The following is a 27393-nucleotide window of genomic DNA, read 5'->3' on the forward strand; positions in this document are numbered from 1 at the left end:
TTTATGATTTTGGTTTAAATCTAACCTCACCTGCCTTTACATTCATTGTAAATTGGTTATAAAGCTCTTCTTGATCTTCCCACAAAAAGGTTGTGTTTTCTGTGGTGTTTATGGGATTTGTATAAATGCAGATGTTCTGCACAGAAAACTCTTTAGCCACACAAAAATTATTCAGGGTTGCGCCTCCTATCTTTAAAATGTGGACGTATGAAGAAGGTTCAATTCTATAATATAAATTGTGGTTAAAAAGAAAATGCAAATAAACTCCAATCCTGAGCAGGCCTAGGAAAAAAAAAAACAGGTGTTGCAGAAGCTTGCAGCCAGATGTACATCCTCATATGTGCAGTGTGAATGGGGCCTTTGTTTGTAAAGAAACAGACTAGGTACCTCTTAGTTACAATGTTCTACATTACCTTGGCAAATCTGTCCTCCTGATTGAAGTTGGGTCTCTTGTTACACAGCTGTGAGTGTTAACCATTTCTCTTCTCTCTGGCAGCAGTATGCTATGAGCAGTATTTTCAAAGATCAAGCTGAAAGGGAAGGGGTTAATCCTCCCTTCTCACAGCTGTTTAATCAAACACAGATGTGAGCTCATGCAGCCTCCATGGATACACACTGTGCAGCCTGGAATACACATCCTTTTTGGGATGGATCAGCTTGATTTGTTTTTACAAACTAAGCAGAATTTGTTATAGAAGTATATTAGAAAAATGTTCACCTCACAATATAAATAATTCTCAAATGATGGCTACGCTTTAAAAAAAATGATTAAAAACTATTATGGTGCAACAGTGCCTCCTACATCCCTTTCTCAAGGCTCTGGTAAGTTTGTGGCATATCCTGTGAACATTTCCCAATATGAAACTTTGTTTTCTTCCCATTAATCCCCAAAACTGCAGAGCTTGTTGATAGGCAGATGTAATATAGACTCTGCCTATTTGTATTTTTAGCACAGGCCAAAGAATCTTCTTTGTATTTGTTAATTTTAACCTTCTTCAGATAAAATGTTTAGTATTTCAAAAGTAAACAAAAACCCTTCACCATCACGTTTTCATTAGGGATATAACTGCAAATAATTGAGAACAGCTAAGGCCGGCGGCACACGTGGCATTTTGAACCTGTTTTTGGGCCGTTTTTAAGCTGTCCGTTAATAAAATGCATGCGTTTTTGACAGTTTTTACCAATTATCTTAATGAGGATAAATGGAAAACAGTGAAAAAACAGATGCGTTTTCAAAAACTGCATGAGTTTTTTAATGGAGTGCTTAAAAATGGCCCAAAAACGGGTTCAAAACACCACGTGTGCCACCAGCCTAGGGGTGGAGACAGAGCGCTACGTCTGACAGCACTATTAGGGTTCTCCACTTTGTGAAGAAAGCTCAGTAAGGAGCAGAAGTAGCGGACATTATTTCATTATCCCCCCCCCCCTCCCAGTACAATTATAGGGTCCTTAGAGGTAGAACTTGTTACTACATTTAATTAATGGGTGTAGTCTGATCCCACATTTTTTATTTACTTATCTTTTTTGCTGTCTGGGTTAATAGGATCTTTATGCGATCTCTGTGGGTGCCCTAGATGTGGTGCCAACAGAGCAGGCTCGCTACATACTCTGAATTCATTAAGAAAATTGGTGGAGTAATATGGGAGAGGCCATTAATTTGTAAACTTTGGCCCTCACTAAGGGCTCTGACACTGCTGTTTTTTACATCTGTGGTTCAATGATTTTCACAGATACCTTACTAAGCCATTGTTTTTTTTAATAGGTGGTTTCAGGTTGTCTTATTTTTCCCACTGATCCAGTGTCCATGGAAAAAATTAAGTCAATAGAAGAGCACACGAACTTAGCTCTCTCCATACAAAACAGGTGTCAGCTGTATTATACTGCCTGTTACTGACATGGTCGGCACAGGCACCGTGGTTGAACCCGACCATGGCAACTAACTTACCATTTCATGGATTGCTGTAGGCTTGCCATGTGTTATGTTCATTAATAGCCAGCAGATGCTATTAGAGATCAGCAGTAAAATTGCTATTTACTACTATACAGTAGTATTGCAGTATATAGAATTAGCAGTCAGACTCTGCAGGTTTAATGTTTATGTTATTTTAGATATCGCCGTGTCCCAAAATACCCGTTCTATCAAAATATAAAAAACCTTATTCCCAGCTGTGAACACGGAAAATAGTGCCCAAATGTCCAAATCACTTTTTCCCCATTTTTCCATCCATGAACGTAAATTAAGACGCCAGCACGTACAGCAAAAAAGGACACCGTTTAACAAAGTGCGGAAAAGTTATTAGCCTCAGAATTTGGCAAAAAAGGAAAATATTTTTATGTTCAAGAGATTTACATTTTTTAAAAGAGGAGGCATCATTCGGTGCGCAGAATAAAACCCGTAAAAACAGAGCCCACAAGAATACGCCACAAATGTGTTTTTATGTCAATTTTTATGGCCCAGCCTCACCAAGGCTCTACCTACAGCGGCCCCCAGGTAAATTGAGTTTGAGACCCCTGCTTTAAAGGATGGATGTATTGCCCACCATCATCAGAAAAAAGATAGACTATTCTCTATTTCTGTACGTATGGCCTGTTGCCCAGCTTTTTCTTCTTTTTTCTTCTCCAGCCGGCGATATGCAACACCTGGATCCTGGCCTGGACAGAGCATACAGTGCCTACAAGTAGTATTCAACCCCCTGCAGATTTAGCAGGTTTGATAAGAAGCAAATAAGTTAGAGACTTCAAACAAGAGCAGGATTTATTAACAGATGCATAAATCTTACAAACCAAAAAGTTATGTTGCTCAGTTAAATTTTAATAAATTTTAAACATAAAAGTGTGGGTCAATTATTATTCAACCCCTCAAACCACCAGAATTCTGTTTGGTTCCCCTAAAGTATTAAGAAGTAGTTCAGGCACAAAGAACAATGAGCTTCACATGTTTGGATTAATTATCTGTTTTTCCAGCCTTTTCTGACTATTTTAGACCCTCCCCAAACTTGTGAACAGCACTCATACATGGTCAACATGGGAAAGACAAAGGAGCATTCCAAGGCCATTAGAGACAAGATCGTGGAGGGTCACAAGGCTGGCCAGGGGGTACAAAACCCTTTCCAAGGAGTTGGGCCTACCTGTCTCCACTGTTGGGAGCATCATTCGGAAGTGGAAGGCTTATGGAACTACTGTTAGCCTTCCACGGCCTGGACAGCCTTTGAAAGTTTCCTCCCGTGCCGAGGCCAGGCTTGTCCGAAGAGTCAAGGCTAACCCAAGGACAACAAGGAAGGAGCCCCGGGAAGATCTCATGGCAGTGGGGACATTGGTTTCAGTCAATACCATAAGTAACGTACTCCACCGCAATGGTCTACGTTCAAGACGAGCACGTAAGGTATCTTTACTTTCAAAGCGCCATGTCAAGGCTCGTTTACAGTTTGCTCATGATCACTTGGAGGACTCTGAGACAGACTGGTTCAAGGTTCTCTGGTCTGATGAGACCAAGATCGAGATCTTTGGTGCCCACCACACACGTGACGTTTGGAGACTGGATGGCACTGCATATGACCCCAAGAATACCATCCCTACAGTCAAGCATGGTGGTGGCAGCATCATGCTGTGGGGCTGCTTCTCAGCCAAGGGGCCTGGCCATCTGGTCCGCATCCATGGGAAGATGGATAGCACGGCCTATTTGGAGATTTTGGCCAAGAACCTACGCTCCTCCATCAAGGATCTTAAGATCCGTCGTCATTTCATCTTCCAACAAGACAACGACCCAAAGCACACAGCCAAGGCCTGGTTCAAGAGGGAAAAAATCAAGGTGTTGCAGTGGCCTAGTCAGTCTCCTGACCTTAACGCAATTGAAAACTTGTGGAAGGAGCTCAAGATTAAAGTCCACATGAGACACCCAAAGAACCTAGATAACTTGGATAAGATCTGCATGGAGGAGTGGGCCAAGATAATTCCAGAGGCCTGTGCCGGTCTGATCAGGTCTTATAAAAGACGATTATTAGCTGTAATTGCAAACAAGGGTTATTCCACAAAATATTAAACCTAGGGGTTGACTAATAAGTGACCCACACTTTTATGTTTAAAATTTATTAAAATATAACTAAGCAACATAACTTAATTAAATAAATCCTGCTCTTGTTTGAAGTTTGAAGGCTCTAACTTTGGTCTGTAATGGGACTATATCAGGTTAGATGTCATCCCAGTAGTGTATCTATAACTAAGATACCGAGGCGGGGATTTGTGTATCAAGATAAAAGAACAACGCAAGTTAAATTTTTATTTTTAATTGCCTTAAGGACACACTAGACAGAAAAATATAAACAGTTAACAAAATAAAAGTGGAGTACTATAAGAAAGTATAAGAAATTCAATGAATCAGCTACCTTGTGCTGACCAATGGAGATAAATGCCCACACTTGATGATTCGCCCCTGCTCTTGATGAGATGGTAAAATATTTCCCAGGAGAAGAACAAAGAACAGAAGGGGTGACTCTTTTATTTTAGGTGTAAACACAATCCATTCACACCTCCTAGGTTTCCCTAGAGAACACCCAACCTTGGATCAGATCCAGGACCTTGGATGAGTTCTGATTTCTCATTGGGAGGTCATAGGATTGTGGTTCTGGTCACATCAGACCCATTTGGATCCCTCATGTGGAGACCAAACATGGCCTTCTTACTATGCTCCCATTGAGAGCTCTTTATCTCCTCACCCAAGGCCTCTAGAACAGACTGAGACCTAGGTGCGTGTTCACCCTGCGGTCCTGATCCCCCCTCTGGCTGGGATGGACCATAACTCTATAACTGCATAAGGATTTATCAGATTTTATTGTTCTCTATGATAGAGAAGCCTTTGGTACCGCCTGGTCTCCTCTAAGCTTTTGAAGTTATGCCTTTCAGAGAGTTAATGACACTATTCAAGATAGGGCTGATGGGGTTGGGGAAGTGTGATGCACTGATAAACAAGACAGCTGACATGTGCCCCCCCCCTGATTTCTGTATATCCCAGTATTTTCATCTCACCCCTGTAATGTAGTGTAATACAATGAACCCTGCAGTGATATAATGAACTGTACATAATCCTCTGCTCATTGAAACAAAAATGCACATGTAACACAGGATTGTCTACAATTGTCTACCCCACATGTCTTCAGAGTCTCACGATTCAAAAGACCACATATCCTGAATCCTTAAAGAAATAAGGGAGGCTCATGCTATGTACACCAAAAAAAAAATTGGAAACCAAGTCCTTCTTGACTTCCCACAATGTCAAGGAAAAAAATCATAAATGTTAAACAGAAATTACTGTTGGTCCTATAAATACCAGGATAAAACGGCTTCCTCACTTAATACTTAATATATACGCAAGTATAACCCGACCCAAGTATAAGCCAAGACCCCTAATTTTAACACAAAAAAATGGAAAAACCTATTGACTCGGGTATAAGCTGAGGGTGGGAAATGCATTGATCACAGCCCCCCAGTATATAGTCTGCCAGTCCCTTGTAGTATATAGCCTGCCAGCCCCCCTGTAGTATATAGCCTGCAAGGCCCTCTTGTATAGAGCCAGCCCCTGCCCCCAATATAATGTATGTAGGAAAAAAAACAAAAAGTGTGCTCGCCTTCTGACGCTCCGCCGGCAGGTCCTCCTCTATCCATTGAGGCTCTGACATCGGCTATGTCTCCCAAACGGTTCGTTGCAGGCACCATGACGTCAGCTGCTCTCTGACATCATAGTGTGTGCCGATGCCCACATTAGAATGTCAGCGCGCAACTGACGTCACAATGCCTGCAACGGACCAGGACACGGAGCCAATGCCGGGGCGCAATGTTTGGAAGAGGACCTGCCGGGGACATCGGAGGGTGAGTACACTTTTTGTTTTTTTTTCTTGACTCGAGTATAAGCCAAGTTAGGGGTTTTCAGAACATTGTTTGTGCTGAAAAACTTGGTATCTCAGTGAGATACAATGATACTTTAATTTCCCTGTATTGAGACATATTTCCATCCATTATAGGGTTAATCCTTCAGATCCCTCCCTGTGTGTGACATCATAATGGATGACACATGTAGACACGCCCTCAGTGGTCACAGATGTTGTGCTGATGTCATAATTACTGAATGTTCCATAATAGCTTCCGCACTGCTGTGCCCGCTGCCATTTTGTGCCATTGGACCTTGAGCTTGACTACCTACAATATACCTACCTTGATGCGATTTGGAGGTTCTAGCAGGGACACCCCATCAGCCCAGGACTCATCACCACAGCGCCACCATCCTCTTCAAGGGGTTGTCTGCCTCAGACCTGGAGCTGCGAGGGAGGAAGGGGACATCCACCACCAGATCAGCCAAATTATTCTAAATTGGGTAAGAGATATTTATTGGCAGTGACCCTCTAAGCCCAGAGGAAGGGCGACCCTTCAGCCATGGCTTCCCTAGAGGTTTCCCCCACAGGGGGTTTTTCCTCTCCTGAGTGCTGAGGGGTGACTCTTCGTGAGTTGGGGGGCTGCCATGGGGTTGGGATTATAAATAAAAATTTGGCCATTTAATTCCCAAAGAAGTGTGTTGTGTGTCTTTGTTTCTTTGTTGTATCAGGGTCCATACAGGGTCTGTACACATCACATATCACACAGTCATAAGGGGACATAGTCAAATAACTGCCCCTATGGATGCATCTGCCCCAGTGGTTTCCCCTTACCATGTGAAGAAGTCATACTGCAGAGGTATCAGGTCCATAAAGTAACAAGCCCTAACTGAAAAACTGGCCTGGCTATCCATAGCAACCAATCATAACATGAAAAACAATTGTCAATTTTTTTTAGATATATAAAAAAAAGCAGACAGAAAAACCCAGAAAAACTAAAACACTTGTGGGGATTTGGCCCAGTAGAGACCGTGGGAGCGGGGTGCTAGGATGCAGTTCAAGACAGGGACACCAGGGTACAGTCCAAACAGGTCTCGCCTGCGTTTATTGCAGCAAAATAAAACCAGCCTTTACATACAGGTATTTGAATAAACAAAAGAAAACCTACCCGTCAGGGTGCTAACTATACAATTAGTCCACTAGCTCACACTAAACAAAAAGATCACGTGGCTGCTCCAGACACACAGGTCAGAGCTGTGTCCTCTCAGCCTCCTTCCACAGAGAGACAACCCACTCAACTCTGCTGAGTCATTTTATCCAGGCTAATTAGGCTGTTCCCATCACCTGTGTCCAAGGTGCTGGACAAACCCACCTCAGCACTAAGGCCTTGCATAGAAGCAAAACCTAGGGGGAAACATACCGCCCATCCACAGTTAACCCCTTCAGTGTCTCACATACCCTCCCCCTCTGTTTGACCCTGTGGGGACGAACACTTTTGGCCATCAGACAGTGGGTACGGGATAGGGCATCGGCATTCCCATGCAATTTTCCTGCTCGATGTTCCACCGTGAATTTAAAATTCTGGAGCATTAGGAACCACCTTGTGACCCTGGCGTTCCTCTCCTTGGCCTGACTCATCCAGGTTAGGGGAGAGTGATCGGTCACCAGTGTAAACTGCCGCCCTACCAAATAATACCTCAGGGATTCCAGAGCCCATTTGATCGCCAAGCACTCCCTCTCAACGATACTATAGTTCTTTTCAGGAGGTGTGAGCTTGCGGCTCAGGAATGTTACAGGATGTTCCTCACCCTCCACTACTTGGGACAGGACAGCCCCCAAGCTCACGTCAGAAGCGTCAGTCTGCACAATAAAGGTCTTGGTGAAGTTAGGGGTGATCAGTATCGGTCCCTCACACAAAACCGTCTTAAGTCGCTGAAACGCCCCCTCAGCCTCTTCACTCCACTTTACCATCACCGCCCTGCTACCCTTGGTCAGGTCAGTCAGGGGTGCCGCTATGGTAGCAAAATCGGGGATAAATCGGCGATAATAGCCCACTATGCCCAAAAAAGCCCTCACTTGCTTCTTGCTCAAAGGTCGTGGCCACTGCTGGATCGCCTCTACTTTGTTTACTTGGGGTTTGATGACCCCTCGCCCAATACGGTACCCCAGGTAACGGGCCTCTTCCAGACCCAGCGCACACTTTTGGGGGTTCGCTGTCAGCCCTGCTGCCCTCAGGGAGTCTACCACTGCTTGTACTTTGGCTAGATGACTCTCCCAGTCGTTACTATAGACTATAATATCATCTAAGTAGGCCGAGGCATAACTCCGGTGAGGTTTTAGCACGAGATCCATTAACCTCTGGAATGTGGTGGGAGCCCCATGTAGCCCAAAGGGGAGTACCACGTACTGAAAAAGCCCATCAGGGGTAACAAAAGCGGTCTTCTCTTTAGCCCTGTCAGTCAGGGGTACCTGCCAATACCCTTTCGTCAGGTCAAGGGTGGAGAAGAACCTAGCCTGTCCAAGTCCTTCTATCAACTCGTCAACCCTGGGCATGGGATAGGAATCAAATTTGGACACCTCGTTCAACTTCCTAAAATCATTGCAGAACCGTAGGGAACCATCCGGTTTGGGAATCAACACAATAGGACTCGACCAGTCACTTTTAGACTCCTCGATAACCCCCAGGTCTAACATCTGCCTGACTTCTTCGGATATGGCAAGCCGGCGCGCTTCAGGGACCCGGTAAGGTTTTTGGTGTACCCGGATGTGGGGTTCGGTTATGATGTCATGCTTGATGACTGAAGTACGTCCCGGTAACTTAGAGAACACATCCATATTTCGGAGCACAAACTCCTTCGCTTCCTGAATCTGGGCCCTGGAGAGGGACTCCGAGATCCGTACTTCAGGCACCTTGGCAACGGGTACACCTACCTCCGGTGTCCCCTTCTTGGAGACAGACGCCTTCTCTACTCCCATGGCCATCAGGGACTCTCTTTCCCTCCATGGCTTTAGGAGGTTCACGTGGTATATCTGTTCGGGTTTCCTCCTCCCCGGCTGAGATACCCTGTAGGTGTACCCTTCCCCACTCTCTCCATGACCTCATATGGCCCTTGCCATTTGGCCAAGAACTTGCTCTCCACGGTGGGCACTAGAACTAGCACTCTGTCGCCTGGGTTAAAGGTCCTGAGTCTGGCTGACCTATTGTAGACCCTAGACTGGGCCTCTTGTGCCCTTGTCATGTGCTCCTTTACCAGGGGCATTACCGCCGCTATGCGGTCCTGCATAAGGGAGACGTGTTCTATCACACTACGGTGGGGGGTCCTCTCCTGCTCCCAGGTCTCCTTGGCTACATCCAAAAGCCCACGTGGAGAACGGCCATATAACAGCTCAAAGGGTGAGAAACCCGTGGAGGACTGGGGAACTTCACGTATGGCAAACATCAAATAGGGCAACAAACAATCCCAGTCCTTCCCATCTTTGCTGACCACCCTCTTAAGCATCCCCTTCAAGGTCTTATTAAACCTCTCGACCAGGCCATCTGTCTGAGGATGATACACAGAGGTGCGGAGCTGTTTTACCTGTAGTAACTTGCACATCTCCTTCATTACCCTAGACATGAATGGGGTACCCTGGTCAGTCAAGATTTCCTTGGGGAGGCCTGTGCGTGAGAACACCTGGAACAGCTCCCTAGCAATATTTTTGGAGGAGGTGTTCCTTAGTGGAACCGCCTCGGGGTACCGCGTAGCGTAGTCCAGGATAACTAGGATGTATTGGTGCCCCCTGGAGGATTTGACTATGGGGCCAACCAGATCCATTGCAATCCGTTCAAAGGGCACTTCTATGATCGGTAGCGGGACCAAAGGACTCCTGAAGTGGGAGAGCGGGGCAGTAAGTTGACACTCAGGGCAGGAGCTACAATACCGGTTTACCTCCTCCCATACCCCGGGCCAGAAAAATCGCTGCAGGATCCTCTCTCGGGTCTTCTCAGCCCCTAAGTGCCCTCCCAGCACATGTTTGTGTGCCAACTCTAGCACCAGCCTACGGTGAGATTGGGGTACTACAAGTTGCTCAACCTCCTCACCCCGTATCTGGTCGACCCTGTACAACAGTTCCCCAATAATCGCCATTCGGGGGTATATTTTATCAGCCCCTGGTATTTGGAGTACCCCATTTATCACCTTGACATTCTCCCGTGCTTTAACCAAGGTAGGGTCCTGTAGCTGTGCAGCCCCAAAATTGTCACGGGAAATCTCAAGGTCCAGCATGTCGGCCACCTCCTCGTGGCCCTCGACCTCACCAGCTAGGACCTCTAGGGGAGAGAATTCATCACATGGGGTCACCCCTACTGCTGGTGTGGGTACATCGGCCTCAAAGGGTTCAGGGGCCAAGGCCGGACATACCTGTTGTCCATTATCTGCAACAGCACCTGAGGTGGGTCTTCGTCTCCAGAGGTCCCAAAACACCGGTAAGTCTCTGCCGATAATAGCCTCATGAAAAAGGGTCCCCACCACCCCCACTTCATGGGTAACAGAACCACAAGGGGTATGTAGGTTGATGACAGCAGTGGGATATTCGCGAGTGTCCCCATGTATACACAACACTCCCACTTTCCGCCCGCTGTACAGTCCAGGATCAACCAAAGTTCCCCGCACCAGGGTGACCAGACTCCCTGAGTCTAGCAAGGCTTCCACTGTGTGACCACCGATTGTGACCATGCATACTTGGGGTTCTGCATCCGTGACTGACTCTGCCGACAGAACTGGCCGGGCAAACAGTGACACTCGCCGGGTCTGGTTGCAGTCCATTGGCTCCACTGACAGTGGACAGTTGGCAGCAATATGGCCCATTTCATGGCACCGCCAGCACTGGATACGGCCATGACCTCTGTCACGAGCCTCACTGGGTTTCTGGGTATCCACGCCCCCCAATGAACCCCCTCCCAACCTGACATGTCTCCCCTTTTCCGCAGTAGCAGTCTTACCAGCTGGTTTGGTGACCCTGTCACTGGCACTGCTTCGTGTCGGAGAGGTAAGTAGAAGGTCCTCCGTAGCCCGATACCTCTCTACAAGGGACACAAGATCCTCAGCTTTTGTGGGACCGGCCTGTGCAACCCACCGCTGGAGCCGAGAGGGCAGAGAACGGGTGAATTTGTCGAGGACCACTCTCTCTACCATCTGTGCGGGGGTGCAGTCCTCTGGTTGCAGCCACTTCCGGACAAGATGGATCAGGTCATGCATTTGGGAGCGTGGGGGTAATTTTTCTGAGTAAGCCCACTGGTGGACCCGGCTGGAGCGAACCTGAACGGTGACCCCAAGACGAGCCAGAATCTCCGCCTTTAGCTGGGGGTACTCACGGGCCTCCGTTTCACTCAGGTCGTAGTAGGCCTTCTGCGACTCGCCGGTCAGGAACGGTGCCAGGACATCTGCCCACTGCTCAGCCGGTAACTCCTCTCGCTCAGCTACTCGTTCGAACACAGTGAGATACGCCTCCACGTCGTCGGTCGTCGCCATTTTTTGTAAAGCCTTTTGTACTGCAGCCCGTGCGGAATGCTGGACAACCGGGTACCCTTGCAGACCAGTACGGAACCCCTCAGTAGTCGTCGCTTGCGGTGCTGCCATCATGCCAGAAAACTTCTCCATCATCAGCTGGAACATGGCTCGGGATTCTTCCTGCTGCTGGCGGGACCTCTCCTCCTGCAGCTGAAAAATGGCTTGCTGCTGGCGGGACCTCTCCTCCTGCTGCTGGAGCATGGCTTGCTGCAGCTGCCGATTAGCCAGGGACTCTTCCTGCTGCTGCTGCCGATTAGCTCTGGCCTTCTCCTGCTGCTGGCGGGATCTCTCCTCCTGCTGCTGGAGCATGGCTTTAATAAAGTCCTCCATCTTGGCTTTATCCTGCAATTTGCCTGCTGCTTTCACCCAGGCCATGCAATGTTGCAGGATGTAGCGAGCCTTTCGGGTGTATGTCTTTTTGAACTGCCCGCAATCCGAAGCACCATATGTGGGGATTTGGCCCAGTAGAGACCGTGGGAGCGGGGTGCTAGGATGCAGTTCAAGACAGGGACACCAGGGTACAGTCCAAACAGGTCTCGCCTGCGTTTATTGCAGCAAAATAAAACCAGCCTTTACATACAGGTATTTGAATAAACAAAAGAAAACCTACCCGTCAGGGTGCTAACTATACAATTAGTCCACTAGCTCACACTAAACAAAAAGATCACGTGGCTGCTCCAGACACACAGGTCAGAGCTGTGTCCTCTCAGCCTCCTTCCACAGAGAGACAACCCACTCAACTCTGCTGAGTCATTTTATCCAGGCTAATTAGGCTGTTCCCATCACCTGTGTCCAAGGTGCTGGACAAACCCACCTCAGCACTAAGGCCTTGCATAGAAGCAAAACCTAGGGGAAACATACCGCCCATCCACAGTTAACCCCTTCAGTGTCTCACACACTTTATTAATCACATTTAAAAAAAAATGAATTTGTCACATTCATTAAAAAAAGGAAAACTGTGACAGATTTTTAACTGTGCTGGTAAGTCTTTACTCATACCTAGATGTGTGTGGAAAATAAATAGTGGAAGATTAGTAGTTCTGCACATCTACATCCACCATGTAACCTTAATTAGAGTCACCCCACAAAACTGGCAGAAAATGGACAAAAACAAGGGACAGAAATACACAAAGATAGTGATGTACATAGATGCTGTCACAATTTATAGGAACAAACTGTCAGAGTCTCTTAGGGAAGAGTCTGTGGACCCTCTGGACCACCGCGGGAGGTGATGGTACTAGCCAACACCCGAGACCGGAGTCTAAGTGGCACCTGGGCTTCACCAGAGCCCGCCACAAAGGGGTATGGTCTTACTGCGGCCGGGTTCCACTCGGTCGTTCCACGGGTGTGACTAGGCCCGTGATGGCAGCTAAGGTAATACGGAGAGATGCAGGATACAGTCCGAGCCTGGGGTGACAGCAGGAGACTGCTGGAACTCACAGCAGGAACACAGGAGCATACGGTACAGGCAGGCATGAACGGAATGGCACACGGAAGGGCTTTCACTTAGCAGGAAATGATGCTGAAGATCTGGCGAGGCAGGAAGGGAGGTGCCGGGCTATAAGTCCGAGCCGGATTAACCAGCGGCAATCAGGAGGATGCTGGCCCTTTAAATCTTGAAGAGCCAGTGTGCGCACGCCCTGGAAGTGGGAACGCACGCGGCCTAGACGGATCAGAAGCAAGGCGTGGTGAGTATAGGCTGGGGACCAGGACCACTGCGACATGGATCGTGGCAGCATCCGTGACAGTCCCCCCCCCCCTTTAGGGCCACTCTTCCTTTTCGACCTCCTTTTCCTCTTTTCAGTCCCAAGCAGAGCCGATTCTAGCATATTTGCTGCCCGAGGTGAATATTAAATGCTGCCCCCCCCCACTCCAGTTCCATTGCCCGTTCCCTATTCAGTAAATGCTGAAAACTTTACTAACAAATAACATCCCTACAGACAGCTCACTGACACAGTATGACTGGCTACAGGTTCTGAGAGTCATTAGTGGCATCTAGTACTTTATAGATGATAACCTCTTCCGGGTTCTCCAATCCATCACGTATCACTGATGAGTTCACGGCCAAATGTCTATCACTCCGTGCAGCATCCTTAAAAATACCACAGTCACTTATAGTATGAAGTCTCCTGGATAACAACACTGTGCTCCTAAATAATATATAACCCTCACAACACAACTGCCCCCAGCTTAGTAATATACTGTATCCCATATACATCCCCCCAGCTTAGTAATATACTGTATCCCATATACAGCCCCCCAGCTTAGTAATATACTGTATCCCATATACAGTCCCCCCCAGCTTAGCAATATACTGTATCCCATATATAGCGCCCCCAGCTTAGTAATATACTGTATCCCGTATACAGCCCCCCAGCTTAGCAATATACAGTATCCCATATATAGCCCCCCCAGCTTAGTAATATACTGTGTCCCATATACAGCCCCCCAGCTTGGCAATATACTGTATCCTATATACAGCCCCCCCAGCTTAATAATATACTGTATCCCATATACAGCCCCCCCAGTTTAGTAATATACTGTATCCCATATACAGCTCCCCCAGCTTAGTAATATACTGTATCCCATATACAGCTCCCCCAGCTTAGTAATATACTGTATCCCATATACAGCCCCCCTCAGCTTAGTAATATACTGTATCCCATATACAGCTCCCCCAGCTTTGTAATATACTGTATCCCATATACAGCCCCCCCAGCTTAGTGATATACCGTTACCCATATACAGCCCCCCCAGCTGGAATCTGGCCCCATATAATATATACAGCCCTCCCAGTATGAAATTATTCTGGCCCCATATAATATATACAGCCCCCCCAGTATAAAATGATATAATATATACAGCCCCCCAGTATAAAATGATTCTGCCTGCATATAAATATATACAGAACACCCCCCCCCCACTCCTACCCCGTTATATTAGTATTTACCCCTTACCCTTATTAGCCACATTTCATTAATAAATGTACATTAAAAATAATAAAACTTATACTCATCTCAGGGCAGGGTGCTCCCATCTTTTCGTGGCTGTTCTGTGGGCCGCGGCTCCGCTCAGAGACACAGGGGTCGTGAAGTCATCATCCACTGATTGTGTCCCTGCATAGAATGGAGCAACGCCAGCAGCCAGAAAGGCGCTGTGTCGCTCCGCATGTAACAGGTGCGATTAATTTATCTGTTGGGTGACAACGGCCCCGAATCGTCCACATTAGAGCGGCAAATTTCACTGCTCTTTAAAGGGCTCCGCATTCTGCCGCCTGAGGCAAGATTTTCATCTTGCCTTTTGGCAGATACAGCCCTTGTCCCAAGACACCTCTGGAGGGGACAATGATCGTGGAATTTCATCAGGAGAGGAGGTGTTGATGCCATGCAGTGAGAGTGACATTCTTGTCCCCAACTCAGGATTTCACCAGTCTTCCAGTCAAGGACGGGAGCATGAAGTTGCAGTCATGGAAGACCTAGGAGAAGAGACGATGTGGATCGTGGCAGGACATTGAAAACCAGAGTCTCTTTGTGATGAGCTCCAACCTGAAGAGAAATTGGCTCAGTGCGGTACCACACCAGTTCGGACAGGTTCTGACCATCAACGGAAGACAGGGATAACGGTTTATTGAGAGGAATCACCAGAATGTGATGCCGGGAGACGGCATCCACAAAATTCCCTGCACAACCAGATTCCAGGAATGCTGAGACTTGTACAGAAGAGCGAGCACTGACACTGAGGAACTCAGGAACCGACAGACGTGGAGACACAGCATTAACACCAAGGAAAGTACCTCCCAGAAGACCAAGGTGTTGGGGTCTGCTGGACATGGAAGAATGGACAGGACAAGCCCCAATGAAGTGTTCGGGGCTAGCGCAGTACAGACAAAGTCCCTACCGTCGACGTCTGGAACGTTCCTCAACGGAGAATGTTGACCTGCATGGACTCCTCTTCTGTCTGTTCGGCTGGAGGCTGAGGCGACTTTTGGAAAACCGGTACCAAGTGTGGCCGACGTGGAGCCGGACATCAGGTTGCTTGTGACGTAATTATCCATCATGTTCCGCGCATCGCACGTCTATCCTGATAGCCAGGGTGAAGAGACCACTCAGAGTAGCCGGCAGATCAGGGGCAGCCAGTGCGTCTTTCACCTGTGTAGACAGTCCTTGCTTGAAGGTAGCTAAGGCCGAAATTCAGCCAGAAAGGTGGTTTGGGAAGCCGCCATCGGGTTGTTTCTGTCCCACAGTTGAGTAGCCCAGGCCAGGGCCTTCCCGGAGAGGTGGCTGAGGATGAATGCCAGCGTAAGGTGACAAACTGAGATGGCATATGTTCAAAGTGGAATGAGCATTGGGTGATTCCGAACAGTTTGGATTTACCATCAAATTTATCGGGCATGGAAAGTTGTGGCTCTGCTGGCGGAGGAAATGCCGGGGTGGGTGGAGGGGAAGCAGGAGTAGATGCAGAAGCCTGTTGCTGGGAATCAAGCAGAAGCACGGCAGCAACTTTGCCCAGCAGTCAACCCTGAGCAGAAAGTTGCTGAGACTGCTGGGATACAACGCTATGAAGATCAATCCGTTCCGGAGGCGACTCCTTGGCGGGGTCCATGGCCAGATCTTACTGTCACAATTCATAGGGATGAACTGTCAGTGTCTCTTAGGGAAGAGTCAGTGGACCCACTGGACCACTGCAGGAGATGATGGTACTAGCTGAGTCTAAGTGGCACATGGTCTTCACCAGAACCCGCCGCAAAGCGGGTTGGTCTTACTGCAGTGGGGTGATACCAAGATGTTCCACGGGTGCGACTAGGCCCGTGGTGGCGCCAAGGTAGTATGGAGAGATGCAGGACACAGTCCGAGCCTGGGGTGACAGCAGGAGAATAGCTTGGGAGGAAACGCTGGAACTCACAGCAGGAACACAGGAGCTGGCACACGGTACAGGCGGGCAGGAACGGACTGGCACATGGAACAGGAACACAGGATCGGATGATGAAAACACAAAGGAACACTGGTAACACAGGAACACGATACTAGAATCACAGGAACGCAATACTGGAATCACAGGAACACGGAGGAACACTGGAAACACAGGGCCCTTTAAATCTTGAAGAGCCGGGTCGTGTCTTGATAGTGATCACTGACATAGTATTAAACCTTTTGCGGTTATGTTTTTTACTTTCCTCATTCAAAAAGCTATAACTTTTATCTTCCACTTTTTTTTACTGAGGTGTGTGGGCTTGTTATCTGCAGGACAAATTCTACTTTTTAGTGACGCAATTTAATTTTCCAGGCAATGTACTGGAAAGCTGAAAAAAAATTCAAGTGAGGTAAAATTGACAAAAAAACATATTTGCTGCATTTTCTTGTGGGCTCTGTTTTTACGACTTTCTTTGTGTGCTCCAAATGACGCCTCACCTTTATTCACAGGGATATAAAATGAATATAGGTTTTAGTAGATTTAAAAGAATGTAAATCTTTTATACAAAACAATGCCATTTTGCCAAATTCTGAGGCCAATAACTTTTTCATTTTTTACAGTATGTGCTGGTGTTTTTTAATTCAAATTTTAAATTCAAATATTTATAGAGGGTAATAATCTCTTATGTATTTTGACAGTAATTTTGAGATGTAGTGATACCTAACATGTGTTATGCTGTTTACTGTTAATTTATATTTATATGTGATCTAGGGAAAGGGGTGATTCACACTTTTACTTTATATATAATTTTTTTACAATTATCTCAGACCCTATAGGGTGCTTTCACTCTGGAGGATCTGATCACTCATACTATATCCTCCAATACAGTATTGCAATATACAGTAATATGACTGCTGATGATGAGCTGAAGGAATAGCAGCACAGGAACCGATATATATCCATCATTGTTAACTAATCAAGCTCAGTGATGGATATATCCATCGCTGAGCATCAAGAGCTTAAAGGGGTTGTCTGTTTATTTTTTTTTTATATTTGGCTGGAAAAGGCTGTAAAATAATTGTAAACAGCTACAGAATATGATGGCACCATATAAATAAAGATTATTATTATAAACCACTACTCACCTCTCTTTGTGCTCCCTATTGCCCCACGGTGCCCCCCATCTTTGCTGGTCTATGTTTGTATACAGAGGCGGTGAGGCGGTGTCTACAGGTGCACACTTGCTGGAGCAGGAGTTTCAGGCTACAGCAGTAGCAAAAATAGTAATAATGGGCAGGGCCGGATTAAGGGTGGTGGGGGCCCCTGGGCGCAAAATCTGGTGGAGGCCCCCACTGAGTGCAGCGTGCATACTCGTCCTCCTGCTCACTATCCACTATCCCCGCAGTAACACCGCTACATACAGCCGCCTCATCCCAGTAACACAGCTACATGCAGCCGCCTCACCCCAGTAACACATCTACACACAGCCGCCTCATCCCCTGTAACACAGCTACATACAGCCGCCTCGCCCCCAGTAACACAGCTACATACAGCCGCCTCATCCCCAGTAACACAGCTACATACAGCCACCTCGCCCCCAGTAACACAGCTACATACAGCCGCCTCATCCCCAGTAACACAGCTACATACAGCCGCCTCGCCCCCAGTAACACAGCTACATACAGCCGCCTCATCCCTAGTAACACAGCTACATACAGCCGCCTCATCCCTAGTAACACAGCTACATACAGCCGCCTTGCCCCCAGTAACACAGCTACACACAGCCGCCTCACCCCCAGTAACACAGCTACATACAGCCGCCTCACCCCCAGTAACACAGCTACATACAGCCACCTCGCCCCCAGTAACACCGCTACATACAGCCACCTCGCCCCCAGTAACACAGCTACACACAGCCGCCTCGCCCCCAGTGACACAGCTACATACAGCCGCCTCGCCCCCAGTAACACCGCTACATACAGCCGCCTCATCCCCAATAACACAGCTACATACAGCCGCCTCACCCCCAGTAACACAGCTACATACAGCCGGCTCACCCCCAGTAACACCGCTACATACAGCCGCCTCACCCCCAGTAACACCGCTACATACAGCCGCCTCGCTCCCAGTAACACAGCTACATACATCCGCCTCATCCCCAGTAACACAGCTACATACAGCCGCCTCATCCCCAGTAACACAGCTACATACAGCCGCCTCATCCCCAGTAACACAGCTACATACAGCCGCCTCATCCCCAGTAACACAGCTACATACAGCCGCCTCATCCCCAGGAACACAGCTACATACAGCCGCCTCGCCCCCAGTAACACCGCTACATACAGCCGCCTCGCCCCCAGTAACACCACTACATACAACCGCCTCGCCCCCAGTAACACAGCCGCCTCACCCCCAGTAACACAGCTACACACAACCGCCTCGACCCCAGTAACACATCTTTATATAAACCTTCACCCCTACCAGATATGCAGTCCCATTTAACATACACCTCAGCCCGCACCAGGCATCCAGTCCTGCAGTTTATACAATTACACACATTTATACACTGATATATACACACATAAAGTTCTACACTGGTATGCTTGCACCCATATATATACAAGTATACACACACATTTATGTATCCATATACATTTATACACTAATACACAGAGTATACACAAACTCATAAAGTATATACACACATACGGTATATATACATCACACACATATACACTGACCATATATACACATACATGCAGTATAAAAACACCATATACACACATACAGCAAATACACACACATGCAGTATAAAAACACCATATACACACATACAGCAAATACACACACATTCAGTATATACAGCATTTTCACACACATACGGGAAATACACACACACATTCAGTACACAGAGCATATACATACATACCACATACACAGCATATAAACATAATCATATATATTTAAATGTGCACATATATATGCTTATACAAATATATGCGTGTATAAATACAGTATATGCAACTATACACAGTATATACATATAAATACAGTATATACACATTATATACACAGTAGATGCATGTATACACATATACACATTATATACACAGTAGATGCATGTATACACATATACACAGTATATATACAGTAGATGCATGTATACACATATACACAGTATATACACAGTAGATGCATGTATACACATATACACAGTATATACACATTATATACACAGTAGATGCATGTATACACATATACACAGTATATACACATTATATGCACAGTAGATGCATATATACACATATACACAGTATATACACATTATATACACAGTAGATGCATATATACACATATACACAGTATATACACATTATATACACAGTAGATGCATATATACACATATACACAGTATATACACATTATATACACAGTAGATGCATATATACACATATACACAGTATATAAACATTATATACACAGTAGATGCATATATACACAGTATATACACAATTACACATATATACAGTATATACACAGTTACACATATATACAGTATATACACAATATACACAGTATATATACTGTATATAAATATATAAACACAATATACACCATATATACACAGATAAATACATATTGTATTTAATGTATATACTTACCCTTTTATGTTGACCGGCTGTGGCGTCAGGCTGGTGTTCCTGGGGTCTGGCGGTTTTCGGTCGGAGGACGGCTGCCTCTTCGCGCGGGGGGGGGGGGGGTATCGCGGAGGACACCTGCTTGTTCGGGCGGGGGGATCGCGGAGGACAGCTGCTTCTTCGGGCGGGGGGGATCGCGGAGGACAGCTGATTCTTCGGGCGGGGGGGATCGCGGAGGACAGCTGATTCTTCGGGCGGGGGGATCGCGGAGGACAGCTGCTTCTTCGGGCGGGGGGGGAGAGCGGAGGACAGCTGCTTCTTCGGGCGGGGGGGGGGAGCGGAGGACAGCTGCTTCTTCGGGCGGGGGGGGGGGGGGGGGAGCGGAGGACAGCTGATTCTTCGGGCGGGGGGATCGCGGAGGACAGCTGCTTCTTCGGGCCGGGGGGAGAGCGGAGGACAGCTGCTTCTTCGGGCGGGGGGGGGGGGGGAACGGAGGACAGCTGTTTCTTCGGGCGGGGGGAGCGGGGACGGCTGTTTCTTCGGGCGGGGGGAGCGGGGACGGCTGTTTCTTCGGGCGGCGAGGGGGATGGAGCGGAGGACAGCTGCTTGTTCGGCGCGGGCGGGGGGGGGGTAGCGGAGAACGGCTACTTCTTCGGGCCGCGAAGGGGATGGAGCGGAGCGCAGCTTCTTGTTCGGGCGTGGGGGGGAGCAGCGGAGGACGGCTGCTTGTTCGGGCAGGGGAGGAGGGAGCGCGAACGGGGTTGGAGCGGGTGGGGAGGCCGGGCCATGCAGCAGGATGGGCGGGCAGGGAGGCGGGTACCTGTGCCAGGGGGCGGACGGCTCGGCCATGCAGCTGAAGGACGGGCGGGGAGGCGGTAACTTGTGCCGGGGTCGGGCGGATGGCTCAGGCAGGTGGCGGCTGAGGAGGAAGGGCCTGGGGGGGGGGCGATCTGGTGGGGGCCCCCTGGGGGGGGGGAAGATGATGGGGGCCCCGGGGCTCGAGCCCCGGGAGCCCCGCCTATAATCCGGCCCTGATAATGGGGCAGATTTATTGATCTGTTTATGATAGAATTCTGTCGTAATTTGTACCAAAAAACTGTCTGAACCACAACCAATATAGCATCATTGCCCCCCCATAGTAGCCAATATAGTCACAGGGACCCCCACAGTAGCCAAGTCACAGTACAGCGCTTGTTTATTATCACCCCCATCCCAAATAGTAACAATGCCCCCATAGTTTGAGGGAAAAAATACATTTTCCTTATTATTCCCTATAGACTGTGAGCTCTTGAGAGCAGGGACTCACTTTTATCGTTCCATATGACTGTTTGTACTCTGTAATGTAATATTATATTTGTATATTTTCCCTATGATTTGTAAAGTGCTACAGAATATGTTGGCGCTATATAAATAAAGATAATTATTATTCTCTCTTCTGGTCACTTTTTTATTTAGTTAAGGCACAGGCATAGTGTTATGACATCATGGGGCACATTTACTTACCCGTCCTGTTGACGCCGCTGATCCGGAATGTCCAACGAGGATTCGGGTCTGCCGCGATTCACTAAGATCGTGCGTCCAATTTCCTGCATGTGTCGCTTCCCCAGCTGAGGTCCGCCGAGTTCACCTTCTTCCCGGTATATGTGAGTGCTGATCTTGCAACAGAATTTGATTTTTCTGAATCAGTCGGGTTGTCAGACGTCCACGCCCCCCGATATGTGTGTCGCATGCAAGACGGCGCTCATGCGCCACAATCCGATTGCATGCACCAAAATGGAAAAAATTGCCAAACCCGATGGACCCCCTAGTAAATGTGCCCCCATGTTCCTCCGGCACTGGTTCAGCCCCAGTAATAGGCTTCAGCAGTATTTGACCTGGTAAATGCATGCATCATCACATGTCCCCGGCGTTGCATCTACCATCTCACAGGCAACACCCTGGTGGCCCGTGGAAAGCATGTAGTACAGTGGAGCAGGGAGCGGAAAGCTTCCATGCTCCTCTGCAAATTAGTGCAATTGATCAGGGAGGGAGGGAATACTGGGATCTTTTTTTGGCCTTTCCTTTACTGGAGTCACAGTATTCTCCTCTGATGGTGGCCACTAGGGGGCCTGATTCAGCATATGCCCCATCAATAAAGTGACCCGCTCATGTTTTGACCCAATGTACCTAAATTTGTCTTATTTTTTTTGCTGTTTCCAATAGACAATGCCCCATGTGTAAATGACAAATACCCGGCTGCCCCCCACACTATAAGGTCAGTGACCCCTCCAGGCCCAGGAATTACTTGTATTTGGCTCCTTACTCTCCACAAAGTAGTAGAGTATATACTAATCTCTAGTAACCCCATTAGGCCAGATACAGAGGGCACATCCTCGGGTGCAGGATTATTTGTTTCATTTGAAATTTAGTTTAAATCTCTTCATTGGCCAGACTGATGGGAGTCATGAGCTATAGGGGAGCTATAGAGCCTGGAACGGGGTGAATACAGTATAGTTTGCACAGCAGACTAGCGCACCGGCGGATGTATGCACTAGTAATCTCCATTACTGCCTGTCTTCGCTACAGGCCGGTAGATGAGGGGTTAAACGCGATGGCTGTCCGGGGTGCTCTGTCGCCCCCTGGCGGCCTCCGGCTTGCTGACTGCAGTACGGGCTGATGTGTGACGGGCAGTGGATGCGCTAGCGGCTGCCGATGGGAGGCAGAGTCAGCCCAGCAATCCAAGGCAACAATCACAGCGTCCCCGGCTCCAGCCATCACTGATACCCACAATGCACAGAGACGGACACCAAAATAGAAATCTGGCTGGCAGGTAACATGGCTGCACCCGTCTGCAGCCTGCACTGAGGACAGCGCCCGGACTGCGAGCCCAAGGGACCAGACGCTCCCGCTCCCCTCCCTGCACCTGCGCAGCGCGGGATCCCAGGCGGCCACCGGCAGCATGGCAGCCCTGGAGCTCTACACAAAGGTAAGGAGCCCGGAGCCCGGCCATTGTGCAGCATCCAGAGCCCGGCCATTGTGCAGCATCCAGACCACATCATCATCAGCTGCTGCACAGCTGGATACATAGGTCATGTGTATACGTGTTACATGTATATGTATAACATACGTGTCATGGTGGGACATGGATGACGAGTGGCTGCGCTCTGTCTATTTGCAATGTCTTGGATCTGCTGACAATACAGAGGCAGCATCTTTGGTCCTCCAGGCATTACCTAATGGAAGTCTATAGGCGTGTGGAGGGGTGGACTGTATCCATACTCAGGTCTTCCGACATCCCCTAATATATGTGTATAGGGTGCGGAGGGGTAAACCGTATCACTATAAGTATCTCATTATCTACCAGTATAGGGGGGGCTGGATTGTATCTACACTCGGGTCTCTGGTCCTCCGAGCATCTCCTAATCTATGTGTATGGGGGGCTGGACTGTATCTACATTTGGGTCTTTGGTCCTCCGAGCATCTCCTAATGTATGAGTATTGGGTGGGAAGAGGTGAACTGTATCTATTCTTAGTTCTTTGGTCCTCTGACATCTGCTCATGGGTGGGGAAGGGTTGTACTGTGTGTATACTCAGATTTTTGGTCCCCCAGGCATCTCCTTATGTATGAGCATAGGGTGGGGAGGGGTGGCATCTGTAGTCAGGTCATCAGCGAGTAGAATAACATGACGCTGTATGACTAATTTTCCGGTTTGCCCTTGACGGTTCCTTGTGGCCAGTAATCCCAGCGTCTGGGTCTTGGTGCCAGGCCTGGGTGTATGATGAGGGTTGTGTGGCTCATGAGGGAGGGATGAGAGGAGATTATTTCTCTGCTGCCTCTGATATTTGACCTGGTGAAGCGTCTGATGTGTGAAAGCGCAGGAAGGTTTCACCACCATAACGCCAGCACTGAACTCTTAGGCCTCATTCTAAAAATACTTTCTTTGTTTAGTGGCATTTTTTTAAAGATTATATTTAGCTTAGGAAACCTAGATCAATAGCCTATTTGACTGATTGCTTTTGTGTATGTGTATAGTTCAGAGTGTGTGGGGCAGAACTTATATTGGTACAGTGGGTGCAGGTTAAGTCCAGACTGACAAGTACAACATTTATCATGTCAAATTTGTGAGGTTGTGTTCCAGATTTTGCTTTGGGGAACCGTAAGTGTCAAGTTATGCTTGTCCATAGCGAATATAAAATTGAGATGAATATTCTTGGGCAGGAGAAATAAAGGATCTGGAGATTGGGCTTGTAGAGAGCGCAATGCCTGAGGAGTTTCACATATCATTTACAGGCCCATCCTGAGCTGGCCCCCTGTTTTCTATGATAAAACACAAAAATGGAAAAGAAAATCCAATTGTGATCCCAGATTTGACCTATTTTACAGCCACATACATCTATTTATGTAACTGGTATCCTGAATGGTATAATACATACATTATAAATGGCTGAGATCTGTAAATGTTACATACGTTGTAATGAGATACAGTCTCTATATGGGGGTAAATATGTATACAAGCGCTATGACTTAAATGACTTATACATATTTAGCATATACTTGTACATGTTTCATATACACACCCATGATAACAAAATATTGCCATTTATACAGCGCCATCATATTCCGAAGCACTTTACTGATCATGGGGAACATATACAAGACACTGCTGGATGACAAAATGGCCATCAGTTGAAAGAATAGAAGCACACAAGCCATACTGTATATACTGTATACATGTCATATGACGATACACATATCATGAATCCATGGGATCTATGCATATTTGCTATGTCATGTAAAATGTGTTGTGTACATGGCCTAAGGTTAGATTCACATCTGTGTCAGAGGTTCTAGCATAAATACCAAAAATAATAATGCGGCGTGCAGATCTTATGATGGAATTATGTTGCACCCTGTTATAGATAATGGCCTCATTTTGGGCACCATTGGTGTCACTTGTAAAGAATCCAGCATTATGGTCATTTTTGCTGTTGTGCTCCAAAAATATGTACAATAACCTTAATGTGTATGAAGGCTTCCTTAGGTTTAGCTCAAAGGGGTCATCCAATGGTATCACCAGAATATGTCATCATTGTTTAGGGGGGGTTGTGGCCTTAGAGCTGCTTGGGTAACAAAGCGACACCCGGCCACCCACTGTCATGGCTCAGGCAAATAGAGCCTGTTGCAGGTGGTCTAAAGTGCCATTGTGAAGGGGCCTTAGAGCTGATTCAGCCCTAGCCCCTTGTTCTTTTGCTTGGACCCTTTCCCCTACTTCTTTCTCAGGATGAGGATAGAACCTTATCATTATGTTCCAAGAACGTCTGTGAAGTAATTTTCATTAAATTATAGAGGAATTGGCACTGATGTCATCATTTGTAGAATCCTGCAACCTTGTTCAGTAAAGACTTGTTGCCAATTTTATGTTATTTTCACCTCGAACTTGGTAGCTGGGGGAAAGTAACCATGTAAAATGTTATATAATGGAGGCCACTGATCATGGGTCTGGTCCCATAACCATGTATAAGTTTTTTCTCTTTCATCTTCCATTTCCAGAACTTCATTAGACACTCTTGTAATCTTACTGGCTTATAATGCTGCTTACAGAAATCTACAACTTCTTTAAATGTACAAGATAAGAAAACTGGATACAGCATTGCACCCATTAATTGCTGAAGTAGATGCCAGTGATGTGGCCCTTCTTTAAGAAAGCAGCCATGTGTCTTATGTAAAACATTCATGTGTGGTTATAAGGATACAACATGTTGTAATCTGAGGTATATTTCAGTATGTTGCTTTCCACTAGGGAAATACATTGATACCGTCTACTCTTCTGTTTGTGCCATGTGCAATAATAGCTATCGCGCCACGTCACAGAGCTTGGCAGAAATCGTCCTCAGCTGGCATTTGTCTAATTTAATCCCCATTCTTTGTTCTACAAATTCAACACAGGGTAGGGGATGCTGCTTATTAAATCTGCAGGGGGCTTTGCTCATTGCAGTGCATCAAGTTTACAAACATGGGCTCCTACGCATGGCTTAAGGTTAAATCAAGTATTCCATCATAGACAATGGGGCTCATTTCTGTGCCAGAACACTGGCGTGGAAGCCCTGAAATAATTGTAAATGTTTTGCTAGCGGTTGCGATTTTCACCTTCCCACCACCTATGTGCCAGGTGGGCATGGCCGGAAAAGAAGTGGGCCGTCGCGGGCGGTCCTTCCACTTTTCACATGTGAGAGGTCACTGGCCTCACTTATTTCTATGCCAGGTAGTAGTGTCGGCAGCGCTATCATGCACTAGCACATTGTCACAGGTGCTCCTGGGACCCATGTCCCGGGTCGCAGGTGCACCCGTGTGCCTCCCTGTGCCCCCTCACGCCAGCAGCAGGTTCACTTACCTCGCCGCGTTCCAGCAACGGTCTCCTCGCTCCGGCTCACGCACCCCGCTGTCTAAGATTTAAAGGGCCAGCACAACAATGATTGGTGCTGGCCAACCACCTTCCCAGATAAATTCCTGGCCTCTTCCTGTGTCCTCTGCCGCCTCTTTAAGCCTCGTGCCTTTGAAAAAGTTTGTTCCCTATGTCCTGTGCGTTTTATAGTGATTTCCCATTGTGACCTCAATTCCGTTCCTGACTCCGCTAGGTCCCCACTCTAATCCCGTGCTGCCTATCCAAGACTCTGTCTGCTTCACGACTCTATACTTTGCCTTGGCCACCACTGCGGACAAAGTGGTGCCTGTGGAGCGACCTGGTGGTACCACGCTGCATCGAGTCCAACCCGCTTATCGGTGGGCTCTGGTGAAAACCGGGTACCACTTAGACTCCTCTCCCAGGTGTCAGCTTACGTCATCATCCGAGGTGGGTCAGTGGGTCCACTACCCTTGAATCCTGACACACACGAGCCCCAGTGTATGATAAAGAACCCCCAATGTGATTGTTTGGGCTCCATTGGTGTCCATCATGTTACACCTAGGTGGAGATATATTTTTTTAAGGAGGAAAATTCCGATAAAAGTTTGAATATTTAAAACATATTTATAATATTGCAGCAAGCAGTAAAAAGGACTACCCTCTACCGATCCAGCGAGAGGAATCCTGTAAAATGTTACTGACGTCTTGGAATGCAGTTAGTATTTCCTGTAACATTGGAGTGAGTGCTGTACCATTGTATAAGAGGCATTTACAGTGCATGACAGCTAGAAGTAGTCTGACCGGCTTCTATAGAGACATTCTGTGCCGAGGAGACTTGTATCTTTGCAAAGCACATAACTGAAACACATTTACATGTTTTTACATTGATTATTATATGTAGTATGTTGAATTAGTGATGTGTGCTCACCTTAACGTAAAAAATTACAGTAATTACAGTAATATCATACTTTGCAGGAATACGCACGGCCTTGCATGTAAATTTTGTGTTTGGACAACCCTCTTCTCATACTGCAGATTTCCAATGGAAATGT

At 47.3% G+C, this 27393-nt stretch overlaps 1 protein-coding gene across 1 annotated transcript in view; it reads left to right on the forward strand.

Annotated features, from left to right (window-relative positions):
* Positions 1-22541: 22541 nt before the first annotated feature.
* Positions 22542-27393, forward strand: part of MYO5A (myosin VA) — a 99077-nt gene continuing 94225 nt past the window's right edge. Inside the window, exon 1 of the mRNA XM_072148202.1 lies at positions 22542-22924. Coding sequence (XP_072004303.1) covers positions 22898-22924 — 27 coding nt within the window. The 5' untranslated portion in view covers positions 22542-22897. The remainder of the gene's footprint in view (positions 22925-27393) is intronic.

This window comes from Engystomops pustulosus, chromosome 4 (assembly GCF_040894005.1).
Source record: "Engystomops pustulosus chromosome 4, aEngPut4.maternal, whole genome shotgun sequence".
Lineage (NCBI taxonomy): Eukaryota > Metazoa > Chordata > Amphibia > Anura > Leptodactylidae > Engystomops > Engystomops pustulosus.